General features: G+C 41.8%; 1 protein-coding gene across 1 annotated transcript in view; it reads left to right on the forward strand.

Moving 5' to 3' along the window:
• The window catches only part of tbx15 (T-box transcription factor 15), a 40,609-nt gene extending 29,938 nt beyond the window's left edge, over window positions 1-10,671 (forward strand). Inside the window, exons 6-9 of the mRNA XM_085135877.1 lie at window positions 354-521; window positions 771-835; window positions 5,727-5,824; window positions 8,718-10,671. Coding sequence (XP_084992003.1) covers window positions 354-521; window positions 771-835; window positions 5,727-5,824; window positions 8,718-9,550 — 1,164 coding nt within the window. The 3' untranslated portion in view covers window positions 9,551-10,671. The remainder of the gene's footprint in view (window positions 1-353; window positions 522-770; window positions 836-5,726; window positions 5,825-8,717) is intronic.
• Window positions 10,672-13,274: the final 2,603 nt, after the last annotated feature.

Raw genomic sequence — 13,274 nt, forward strand, 5'->3', positions numbered from 1 at the left:
AAACTTTTTTATTTAATGTAAAATTATATTTTGTTTTATTTTCAAATTCTTCAGTTGCTGAATGGGCTGCATAGTTTTCATAAATTTCATAGTTCAGAATAGCTATAATTGTACCAGATGGTTGCATTCAGTTAAGTTGGAGTGTGAGACTTTGATATTAGATAAAATGAATATTGATAAAGTTTACCTTTATGTACAGAATCTGAATATCGCAAAATATTTTTAAAAAATTGCAATAATATCGTATCGTGGGTTAAGTATTGTGATAATATCGTATCGTGGGATGTATGGTGATTCCCACCTCTACAAAATGACTGACTGCACTTCACTCTCTTCATTTCTCATATTTACAGATCATCCTCCACTCCATGCACAAGTATCAGCCTCGTGTTCATGTCATCAGGAAGGACTTCAGCAGTGAACTGTCTCCAAACAAACCAGTGCCCAGTGGGGAAGGAGTTAAGACCTTCAGCTTCCCTGAGACAGTCTTTACCACAGTCACTGCTTATCAGAACCAGCAGGTATTCAGCTCTGATTTTATCACCATAGTAAAAACCGATTACAGGATATTACTTTAAAACAAAAAAAGAAATCAGACGTAATCTCAGAAGTGCTCTGAAATTACTCATCTCAGAAAAGCTTAAAAAAATCCCTTTATATAATCTGCTTTCTTAAAAATCCTCACAGTTTATAGCGATGACATTTTCTACTCAAGCATTTTTGAAAGTTTATAAATAAAATGTCTCTTTCTATGTTGTCCTTTTCTGCAGATTACCAGACTAAAGATTGACCGCAACCCATTTGCCAAAGGTTTCAGAGACTCTGGAAGAAACAGGTACATTGTTACAACATCATCCAGGCAATACACCCTCCTTAGGTGTCTTCAGTGCGTTGTCTGTTATCAGCCAAAGCAGTTATACTGAGTCTTAGCTGACACATGCAAAGAGATAAATAACAGCCACATGATTCAGATTCTCCAATCAATCTAACCTCTATGTTGTTAGACTCTATGGGGGGTAAACAAAGAACCCCACGCTAATTGTTGCACTGTGTGACCTTTATTGTGGAAATAATCCTCTGAAGATAGCACACATGCAGCTGTTGCCCAGATCTGCAGTACAGACAGACACACTGATGCACAAGCGAGAGAAAACAACGTTTGCTCTTATTGTTTCATTCCTCTGATTTTCAGAATCAGAATCAGAAACTTTATTGTCATTGTCACAGGTACAACAAAATTAAGAATGGTCCCCGATCATTGCATCATCCCAATAATATCAAAAATATAAATAAAACAATAAAATTCAATAAATAAAATAGATAGAATACTTAAAATACTAATAAGACGTAACAGTAAATATTCACATACATGCTTCAGACCGTGCATAGATTAACACAAGAGTGGCGTGATGGACATTTTTTTGTAGTATTCAGATGTGTTATTGCAGTTGGATAATAGCTGTGTTTGAGTCTATTAGTCCTTACGCTGATTGCCCTGTACCGTCTGCCTGAGGGCAACAGTTCAAACAGGGAGTGGCCAGGATGTGAGGTGTCTTTTATGATGTTAAAAGACACCTCACATTTTCAGGTCTTAAAATAATAACCTGTTCATGCATAAACAGGTTGAAACTGGAAATCAATGTCAAACGCTGTCAAAACACTGAACAGATACTGATGTGTGTATTTATTATGTATTTATTTATTTCCACTTTTTGATTTTATTAAGACTTAAAGCTAGGAGTTGTTTCTGCTTTGAAAGGTGTTGTGACAAAGGGTTGTGGCTAATGCCCGGTTATATCAATACTGATTCAAGTAAAGGCCCAACTATGTTTGTGTTGTTGGTGCCTTTCCAACAAATAATATTACTTGCCGGGATGTATAGACTGTCCAAGAAGTTTGTACTTAATCTTTGAGTAAATTTGAGTATTTTACTAGTCTGTTGCTTAGAACTGATATATGGTACCTGTGCAGCTTATAGATGCAGCTTATTAACTGAGCTTAGCGGTAAACCTGCCTCTCCATCTCCTGTCCAGATATTGTTACTTCTGGCTCAAACACTAGTGGGTGCATGTTGCTGATCCTACAATATGGTTTGCTGCACTGTGACTAGCTAATGAACAAGTATCCATACATCTTTAATCTTAACTGTAAATATTTGCTTGTCTCTGACATCTGCTGTGAGCTGATTATTAGTTTTTCCACATTTTGTCAAAGGTACCAAGTTTTCATCTCTCTTACGTTCACCTATCGCTTCAAAGTGAGCTGATTGTTTTTATTTTAGACATTTAGCTCCATAAAACCCCTAAAATTTCATCACTTACTTAAGACCTGCTTCAGACTGAAATAAAGCCATAAAATGTGATTGGAACAACGGCTACATGTAACTAAATTTAGGCCAGTTTAACCTAGACGTCTAGACATGCTTTGACCTGAAAATCACCATATCCGTGCTTACGGGAATATTAACACTGGCTGTACTCATGTTTTCTTTCTTTTTTTAATCATGCCCACATTCCCACACGACCTATAAAGCAGTGAAGCCATTTAGTCGCTATAAATTACAACCAGAATGCCGTGAGATATGTTCGCTCTCCTCTTCCTGACACAAATCCAAACAAAAGGCAACACAATACAAAAATGGTTTGACTCTTATTGTCGCGCGGTAAAAGGTTGCACTGGGACATGTTGTCATTAATGTCTTGTTAGTGTGATGTTAGCCAGAGGCAGCAGTCTGACTCTGCACTGTGGAATACTTACTTCTACTTACTTTTCAAGCTAACTAATAACATTATTGATATGTTGGATTTTATCCTGATGCTTTCTTAGATGTTCTACATCACTGTTTACCTTTCCTTCTGCCTCTATCCCCCTCCTCTCGTCTCCTCCCCTCTTTTCTCTTGATTCGCCTTGTTGCACCCAGTCACTGAATCATCCTATATCTATAACATTAGGAAAGAGAAGGGGTGTATCGAACCATCAGGCCCCTCCACACATGAAAGCAGCCCCCTCATCTGGTCCGCATTATCGGCGCACAGATATTTGAGACATCTTTTTTCGTTTTTCAGACAATAGACCGTTTGATTTATGAACTGGCATTAGAATTTCATTGCAGAAAAGCTACAGATGAAAAGATAACAGAGCACAAGAGATTTGTCTTTAGAGAGAGAAAATGAATTGATCCTCACGTACTGCTCAGGATTCCTTCCCTTCACGCCCGTCTGGGATTTGTTTTGGTTCAGATTTGGCCAGGACACACTGAGATTTCAGACTGCTTCTGTTACCTTAAAAGCCCTCTCTCAGTCATTCTGAATTTCATGCTTTGTGTCGGAGTTGATTTCTTTTTTTTATTGCGTCATTCGTGAATATTGTTAGCGAGCTGCAGCTCTGACCTTTGACCTTCATGCTGCTGTTTCAGCATAATTATGGTGACTTGGGAGTTTGATTGGTCACACAGGATGAAGTTATTAGCTCAATATGAAATGTAACTGTAGATACGGCGTGTTTCCAGCTCACAGTCAGGTCTGATTTTTAATCAAGAAAAAAACTGATGATTATAATTACACTTTGGCAAATCTTGAATTATGAAGGTCAACCCAGTATTAGGGCATACATGCAATAAATGATCATATATCATCATCATGATTATTATTATTATTATTATTATTATTAACTGCAACATTGCTAATACAAGAGATAGGGCCAAGGGCAGATGCTTCTGCATCCCCTGAATTATTTTCACAAGATTTCTCAACATTTTGATGATCAAATGATGTTTGAGTAAATGAAACCACAATTAGCAAAAACCGGTTAAAAATAATTAACCTCGTGCTAATTTCATTAGCATGATAATCATGATTTTTCTCTTGGTCAAAAGTTTGTCTATCAAGGAAAAATCCTGCAACACGACCACCTCTGACTAACATTATCATCGATTTGGATGCAGTTTCTGACGTGGCAGTGATTGGCTGCTGGCGTCAGCATCAGGTGCAGCTTGTTAGGTCAGTGGCTCCTGTGAGCAGTCAGTGGACGTTGTCTGAAGCAAATGCCGACGTGTGCTGGCGAAGCCAAGAAATTCCAGCTGCACGGACAGATCAGGCGGAGTCGTTCATAATTTTATTATGTGCACATGTATCCTTGGTGGCTAATGTGTCAGATTAGGGTTAGAAAGGTCAACAGGTGAGACAGACGAGATAGAAGCAATTAAGATTTCCTGTGCCTAGCCTGAACAAGTCACAATTATCTGTAATGAGTAACGACAGTCGTTTAGTCCACATCTTTCTTGTCACCTTGTGATAAACACTAGATAGGAAGGAAAATCAAGGTAATTTCCAGTGAAACCAAACCTTGCTCGCCCCCTAATAAAATACGAACCCTCTCTTGATTTGCCTTCTCTGCAGCAAGGTTGAGCAAAATGTAAAAGTGCTGCAGCTGCAACTGAAAGCAGTGGAAACAGGCAGCTGCGCACATAAAAGCAGGTGTGACATATTTTGTTATTATTGCCACGCGCGTCTTTTAAACGTTACTCAGCTTCTATTAGTATCGGATATGGGTGACATAAACAGTTATAAAAAATACCTAAGGTACTTTCTTTGGGTTTTTAAGCTGTAAAATGAATGTGCAGCTCATTTGCTGCGAAGCATTACCAACCGATTCCATATTCAGAGGAAATTCCAAATTAATAGAAAGGCCAAACTTGCACTGCTAATTCTCAAATTAAGCACCATCTTGTTTTCCTTTTTCTGAGTTTCTTGTTGAATCTTAATGTGGTCCTCTCTCAGCCTTACGGTTATGGGGGTGTCGTCAGTTGTCTGGTGACCAGGCTTTATGGCCCGGTGGAGGGATACAGCTCATTTGTTGGGTTTTGGTCCCGCGGCAGCAGTGCAACTGTATGAATAAGTGCAGTGATGACGAGGGCTGGGCTGATTAGCATGGCGCACTAACGAGCTGCTACAGCCAGGGAGCTGGTGGCCCTAAAATAACACAGGGAGCAGAGCGGACGCTGCTTTGCCTGGGCCAGAGCTGAGCGCCATGTGGGGAAGTAAATCAAGCAGGAAGGAGAACCATGTACAGATTCAGGATGAAATGTCACCTCAGATTTATATGCACTCTAAAATTCTGCTCCTTTTTAATGGCCCCAGTTTCCTCCTAGCTGGAATCTGGTTTATCCCACCTCTCTCTCCATCTACATTATATATCTCAAACCCACCCCAGCTGTCTCACTGACATGTAGAATATCACTGCCCATTTTTCTTCCATTGATGTTTTCAGTATATTTAGATTCTCCCTCTATGTAATCGTCAAGTCACAGTTTATTAATCCTATTAACGGAAACGAGTAAATTCCTTATTTAACTCTATTAAAAGTACAGTTTTAAAATAAAGTTAAGGATTAAAAAGGCTGATTTTGGTCCAAGAGTGAAGAAAGAAATATGAACATTTAAATGTCTATAGTAACAATCAAAGCTCATAATTATCTAAAATCTAAAATCAGGCTTCTAGGACTTGAAATACAACAGTGAGCCTGATCAAGGCTTCAAGCTTTAGACTTAAAAAAGAGATACATGCTTAAAATCAGTGATTAATCTATGACTGATAATATTAATTTCTCTGTCCTAGCAGCAGCTTTTATTGTAAACTTCATTAAAAAAAAAACTTGCCTCTTGTTTTCATTTCTTTTTTTTGTGTTTGTGTGCGTGTCCTAAAATTGGTTTTGCATGTCTCTGTCAGGACTGGCCTTGAGGCGATCATGGAAACATATGCTTTCTGGAGACCTCCAGTGAGGACACTCACATTTGAAGACTTTACAAATATGCAGAAACAGCAAGGTATGTAAATAAATATATTTGTGCAGTCCTTCTCATCTGTCTTAAAGGAACAAATCTACCTTAACTTTGTGATATTAAAAAAAGTATTACAGTAGAATAATGTAAGGCACAAAACCCAACATACTAATAAACTACTGACTGTGAAACTGTATCATATCGCTTCCTTTTACAATATGCTATATTCAGCCGATATTTTAAACCTTTAGATGTTATTTTCTATGTGTTGAAAAAACACACCACACAATTATAAGTGTTATAAAGCTTTTTCTCAGTTTTTGACCAATATACAGTAAGTAAACTTTGAAGACCTTGATGGATGTTCACCAGATTTTAATGGATTGTTAAAATGACCCCACTTTACACCCCTACAAAGTTTTGACACGCGCGCAAATGCTAACAAACACATAAGCTACTTGACAGGGGTAAGAAATGCAAAATGATGTTAAAGTCACATTTATGGTTAAGAAACACACACACACACACACACACACACACACACACACACACTACAATAAGTTTATGAATGACTGTGAGTACATCAAGGATCGCAGAATCGCTGTAACTGCCCGGTGTCCGAGGAGCTGATGGGATGCCCACGCCCACAGGTGTGGCTGTTAACTCCACACCTGCATCCCATCTCAGGCGATTATCAGGTGGACTATTTGATCCAGCCCAGCCAGCTGCTCCACGCCAGTCCGTTAGTCGTCTCACAGCGGTAACAGCTCGGCGTGTTTTTGAGCCACCTGCCTGTCCACCTGCCCGTCTGGAGTTTGGATCGCCTCCGGTACCGATCGCCTCTACTTTCCTGGAGCTCCCCCGCGGACCCTCACCCCTCCCTCCGGCTCCCACGGCCCCGCTTTGACTCGTCCCACAGTCCCGATTACGGCGTTCCTGCGTAACTCATCCCCCGGTCCCTTGGTTTTTCTAGTTTCTCGCGTGTTTTCCTTTGACCCTTCCGGGGCACCTGGACCTTCTGGGTCCAGCTTATGTACTGAACTTCGGTTCATGACAGTATCATGATACCATCATTGTCACTGGCGACTTATTGTACGAGTATTGTAATTATGAATTAGTTTGTGTTTTCAGATAAAACCTGTAAACTGAAACCAAACTTGAAACGATCACCGACTGGGACATTTTTACTTTAATTTTTTTTGTGATTTTAAATGTATTTGGTTTAAAATTGGATTTTCATAACTGAAACGTCACATCATCTTTTTTTTTTAGGGCTCATTACAAAGTAGTGTAATACATTACTGCACAGTTACCCAGAGTTGTGTGCAGTGGTACTTACCATGACCATGGCGCATTGGTGTCCCAGTGTGAACTCTCCACGTGCATATTTCCCCTCCATATATCAGCTGTGGTTGTCCTTCATTTGAGCTTGGCCATACACTGCTCCTCTGGCAGGTCTGCCTGCGTCTGCTGAACTTTTCACATCACGCGTAGCCGTTGCAAAATAAAATCGTTAAACAAACCCTGTGGCTTTTGGACGGCTCCACGACAAGAGTCAGCGTCACTTGGGCCACCTCCCTTTGTCTCAGCTCCAGAGTCGACAACCAGGAACGAGTCATGGCTCATGTCAAGGGCCTCGCCGCTTTCAAGCAACTCTAAAGCAACGCTGACCTGATCCACGTTACCCTCGGAGGTCAGCATGACGTGATGCTCCATGTTTTGTCAGAGCGGGCTGACACGTGTTTGTTATCTTTAAACTTCTCCGCGGTGATTAAGATTTAATTAAAGTCCTTGCTCTGTCAGTGAACCCTGTATCATCTCATAAAGACTCTGTGTTGTATGCATGTGCACTCTGTGGTAACTGTAAGGAACAGTGTAGCTTTGCTCTTATGGCACCAGACACCCTTTTCCCCTTCAAAGCAATCAAGCATTCTCCCTCGGCACCGAAGCCCCCCGAGCCCGTCTATCCCGAGGAAAACATGACATCACTTAACTATCGTTCTCTCTTTCTGAAATTTATCTACCTTGCCCCCCTTTTCTTTTCTCTCCCTCCTCATAAGCTCCCCCCTTCATCTCCTTGAGCTGAGCAGAGCGCTGCGGCGATATTATCGAAGGCATATGGTGCAAAAGAAGAGCCCGAGCCAAGCGAGTCCTGGATTATTTAGTTATGCGTCCTCCTCATTCCGGTTTCAAACTGAATTTTAGGACAGCAGCATGAACGTGAGCCAAGTTCTTATTAACACAGAAGTATGTGATTAATACCTCACAGCTTTCACATCTCTCTGAAAGGCTTGGCCCGATTATCTTACTTGTGCCACCAAACTTACATGCATGCATTATATGTGGGGTGACACAAATCTCCTCAGAACAGAATATTTAATGCGGCGTATTTTACAAAACAGTTCGTGATCTTATATACAGAGTACGGCTGCAGTTGGTCTGAGAACAGCGGTTTGACAAAGCCCATTTGGATCAACTGACTGAGTTTGCATAACAACACACAATCTCATGGGAACTCCAGTTTGAAGCCTCTAGTTCTTCAGTCTAGTGCAGGGGTGGGCAATCTCAGTCCACGAGGGCCGGTGTCCCTGCAGGTTTTAGATGTGTCCTCGAACCAACACAGCTGATTTAAGTGGCTAAATTAGCTCCTCAACATGTCCTGAAGTTCTCCAGAGGACGAACTAATCATGTGATTCAGGTGTGTTGACCCAAGGTGAGATCTAAAACCTGCAAAGAAACATAAGCAAAAGTTGAATGCAACAGAAACCGAGACATGTCAGTCACAGTGTGGCCATGCCCTAAGGGATACCCTGCTTTATCGCTTTTTAATGCAGGTTTAAGGCAATTTGGAGAAGCCTTTTGAGGCATTACAGTTTCTGGTACTTCCACATTGGCTTTTGTATAGTTCACTCATTCTCTCTGTATTTCTGTTTTGCAGGGGGCAGCACAGGCACTTCTCCTACCACCTCCAGCACAGGAACTCCATCTCCCTCTAGTGCAGCACACCTCCTTTCTCCCTCCTGCTCCCCTCCAACCTTTCACTTGGCCCCTAACACCTTCAATGTGGGCTGTAGGGAAAGTCAGCTTTGCAACCTGGGCCTGTCGGAGTACCCCGCCTGTGCTCGCAGCAACATGGCGGCCCTACAGGGGTATGGCGGCCTGGCTGAAAGTTCATATGGACGCCTCCAGGCTGCAGGGAGTGCTGTGGCGTCTGGTCAGCCCTCTGAATCCTTTTTGCCACAGAGGACTTCCTCTTTGATTGCTGCCGGCATGCAGGGTGGCACTCACGCTTCCCTGACTGGCAGCGGCGGTGGTGGCGGCGGCGGGGGCAAAATGGATGGCTATAGCGGTCAGCTCGGCTCATTCCCGGCCTCTCAGCTTCAGTACGTGATGCAAACTGGGGGAAGCTCCAGCTCAGCCTCGTCCTCATCATCCGGATCCGCCCCTTCCTCTGCCCACATGTTTGGTGGAAGCCACCACCACGTGCAGCAGGGCTCCTACAACGCTTTCTCCCTCCACAACCCTTACAATTTGTACGGATATAACTTCCCCACTTCTCCTCGCCTGGCCGCCAGCCCCGAGAAACCCCAGGGCGGTTTGCTCTGCTCCTCCGCTCCCGCAGGGGCATTCGCCGAGCGCCAGTACTTGTCCAACGGAAGCATGGACACCATGCACATGATCGGCAACGCCACCGGTGGCCAGCAAAGCAGCAGCTCTTGTGACGGACGTCAGTATGGCTCCTCGTCTCAGATGTCCATGCACATGGTGTAGGAACTCAGACCCAACCTTGCAGGGCGCCACGTTTTTAATGTCTTCAATATGAATATGAAAAGTAAATCTACGAACCTGGTTTGGTGTTAAGTTTAAACCAGTGTTTTCACATGAAGGATAGATATACTGAGGTACAAAGGAAGCTTTCAGACAAAGGATGTCCTCTCAACATTTTGTTTTTAAAGATACTTACAGTGGAAATATTATTTAATTATCTTTGTATTAATGAAGGACGGCAACTTGACACCAATGAAACAACAACCTCATTCAGATCAGTGTTATAAGAAGTGGCAGTGTACTGGTACAGAAGGGATTATCAGTTGTGAGTGTCATTGTGCAATAGAAGCAACAGGTTCTTCAAAGTGACTTGATTTTTTGGGGACTCAAACGTCATCTGCTCTTCCTGCCGTTCTGTAACCAAAGAACCTTCTATGTGATACAGAGGGTTTTTACTTCACTCGGCACTTGTGCCATATTAGCTTGGGAATGCCAAAGCGTCAGTGGTTGCTGACAAAATCCACAGTTTTTGTCTGAAATGAAAGGGACAACTGGACTGGATCACAGAATGACTCTCTGCTCCACGTACATGCAGGAGAGAAACTGGTGCATGCTGTGGCAGATGGTGAAAACACACAAATCTGGTAATTGTTGCAAGAGTTCACTGAGGAACTTTTGCTTCATCCTGAAAACGCCAGCATATATGCACATTAGAAATCAGGACTTCACCACACAACTCAACCTTTTCTCCTCTAAGACTGGATCGGTTATTTTTTTCGAGTGGATTCTGTTTTAAATATATATATAAATATATGTATAAGATGGCGAATGCAATCAATAACATAAGCTTAAAAAGTTGTTGTGTGACGTAGGGTAAGCAATAGCAGCACAGAGTAAAGTATGTTGTGACGTGTATTACAGATGTGTATTTAAGTGCTGAACAGTATAGCGATTTTACAGGACAATCTGTTATTAAAATGTGTGAAAAAGGGGAAATAGCAAAGTAATTCTTTTTTTTTTTTTGTGAAACATTTTAAAAAAATGTAAATACAAGTGCCAAGCACCTAAAAAACAAACAAACAAACAAAAAAAAGAAACCCTCAATAAACGTTTTAATTCATTTACATGGGTTGGATTTCTTCCCTCTCTGTGAACAGCAGGCAATTATTCTGGAAAATTAAGAACATTTTCTAATTCAGACGAAAAAAATACATCTTTGTTAGTAACATATAGACTGTATATAAGGACTTCACAAGGTTCCTAGTTTGAATCCCAGCTGAACCCTCTCTGTGTGGAGTTTGCATGCTCTTTCTCTTCTCTGTGAGATTCCTGTGGATACTGCAGCTTTTCTCAAAAGTGCAAAGACGTGCATGTTTTAAAGAGACCACAGTTTTGAGGTAGATACAGTCCTGTAAACATATATAATATATAATAAACTGTACAGTTAAAATGTAACTTAAACTTTAAGTGATCACTAAATGCAAGCACGCTGCATTACATTAATCCACTTATTCGTTTGCGCGTTAAAGTCTTAATTTGAGCATTTTGGCTGTTGACAACTTGTGTTTTCAGTGCAGGATGTGACAATATTTAAAGGAGAAGCAGAGTGTTAAATGATCATATTACACTAACATGCTTGATTGTGAAGTGCTTCCAGAGACTGGACTGGATTTGACCAACACTGATACCTTTTAAACGGTCGAATGCGGTTCCACGGTGGTCCTACAGACAAGTGTCCTTTTTCATGAGGTGTTTTTGATCTTTCACATTTTTTTTCTCATTAAATTTGCTGTAGTTAGTGCAGTAAGTAACATCCTTTTAAAGTACAACAATCTATCTCACTTCTTAGATAGCACAAATGTCTAAGAATGTGACTCTTGAGTGCAAAGCACTGCATAGCAGGCCATACTATTTGTTAGATTACATAAAAAAGGCTTTAAAAGTCACCAACAGCACAAATGCAAATGAGAGGTCCAGTTTAGTGACCTGAATTAACAGATGGTTGTAGTTATAAGGACAAAATGATGCATAATTCTAAGCCTTAATACAACTTCCCCCTTTCCACCCCAACCGACCCGCACACCCACCTTGCTGTTGTTATGAAGCAGGGAAGCTGGCTTCAGACCAAGCGCCTGTTTTGTGCCAGGCTGTAAACATAGTTATTCTGTAAAATGGAAATCAATCTGGATTGGCCTGTTTTACAGCCTCAAGTGGCCATTTGAACAACTGTAACTTTTAGCTCTTTCACAGCGTTTTGGCTTAATTTGGTGGTTCCCGCTTGGTCATGCGCCTCAAACTCAGAGGAAACAGGAGTTGCGCACAAGCAAAACAAATGAGACTGTTTAAAGTAGGTAATCAACAGAATAATGATGCTTTTACTCACCACATGTTCTGTATTTCACAGCTATATACTGATTAACTCTTGGAAATGACTGATAAATATCATCTAAGAAGCATGCCATTTTGAATGGAGCTTGACATTCTATCTACGAGAGCTGATTCGCCAGTCGCAGCCTCTTGGCCGCAATAGCAACAAATGGCGTGATTATTAATCACGCAAGAGAGTGTTCTCTGCTTATAAAACACACACATCTGCTCCGCTCCACATCACAGGCACGGGCTTCAAACGCTGACGCAATGCATCGATCATAAACCAAAACTGGAAGAAAAAGACCCCAAGAAAAAGACGATTTTTCTCCCTGCTGGTTCTGTTTATTATGAGAATGAAGAATAAAGCTCTTGCGCCAACTGCACTCAGCTGCACTACTCCTGTTGTGCTTGTTGCACAAAAATATGGCACCTGTTTAAAGAGACAGAAAAATCCCCTTGTAATCATTTGAACCTCCAAGCGAAGGAAAATATTCAGCTTTTAGGATCGTTCCTACTCCAGCCTCGTGCTTCCCCTCTTGTTATACAGACGCAGATTCCAGCGATTTAGCCGGGGCCAATCAGCATCTATTACACGGATGTCTTCTGAACGGCTCTCCCCAATCACTTCCTATCACGAGTACAGCTCCAGCCATGAAATATCATATCTGAACCATCATCGGAAAATGAAGGGGGTAAAGGACCGTGGAGACGGCGACCCACTATTGGAAACACCTGTTTTTCCAAGCATGACTTCAAATAATGAGCAGGGTGATGTACCGGAGAGAAGCGTATGATTTCATAATTTGGCATCGCTCCATCTATCTGGACATTATTTCCAATAATTATTCACATTATTTGTCTGATATGCGCCCCATCTCCTGTTCCAGCAACATTCAAAATCACCCTGTTACCCACCCCCCACCCGTCTTCACCGCAAATCTACCTCAGGGCCTGTTAAATGGGAGATGTATTGGTAAAGAGGAGCAGCGCACATGGCTCTACAGAGAGGCGGCATGACATAATGCACAGCAGGTCTGTTTTTATACCGTAAACTATCCATCAGGTCCTTAAGTGGAAAAGAATGGCAAGAGGCTTGAGTAACAGCCACTCGCTGCCTTTCATCGTGGCGTCTTTCATTAGAAACAAAATATGCAAAAGGAACTCACTGATTGATTAATGGCGGAGCGTGGCCGACTCGCCGTAAAACACGAAACTGTAAGACTTGGAGATACGGAACTGGAGCTTTTTTAACGAGGTCCTCTGACAGGGATGCTGCTTTGAGCCTGCTTTGACTGACAGCACGCTGACTGAAAGATATTCCATAATCCCCACATCTCAGCCATTGATCTTTCCCTCC

The sequence above is a fragment of the Neolamprologus multifasciatus genome, chromosome 16 (genome assembly GCF_963576455.1).
Source record: "Neolamprologus multifasciatus chromosome 16, fNeoMul1.2, whole genome shotgun sequence".
NCBI lineage: Eukaryota > Metazoa > Chordata > Actinopteri > Cichliformes > Cichlidae > Neolamprologus > Neolamprologus multifasciatus.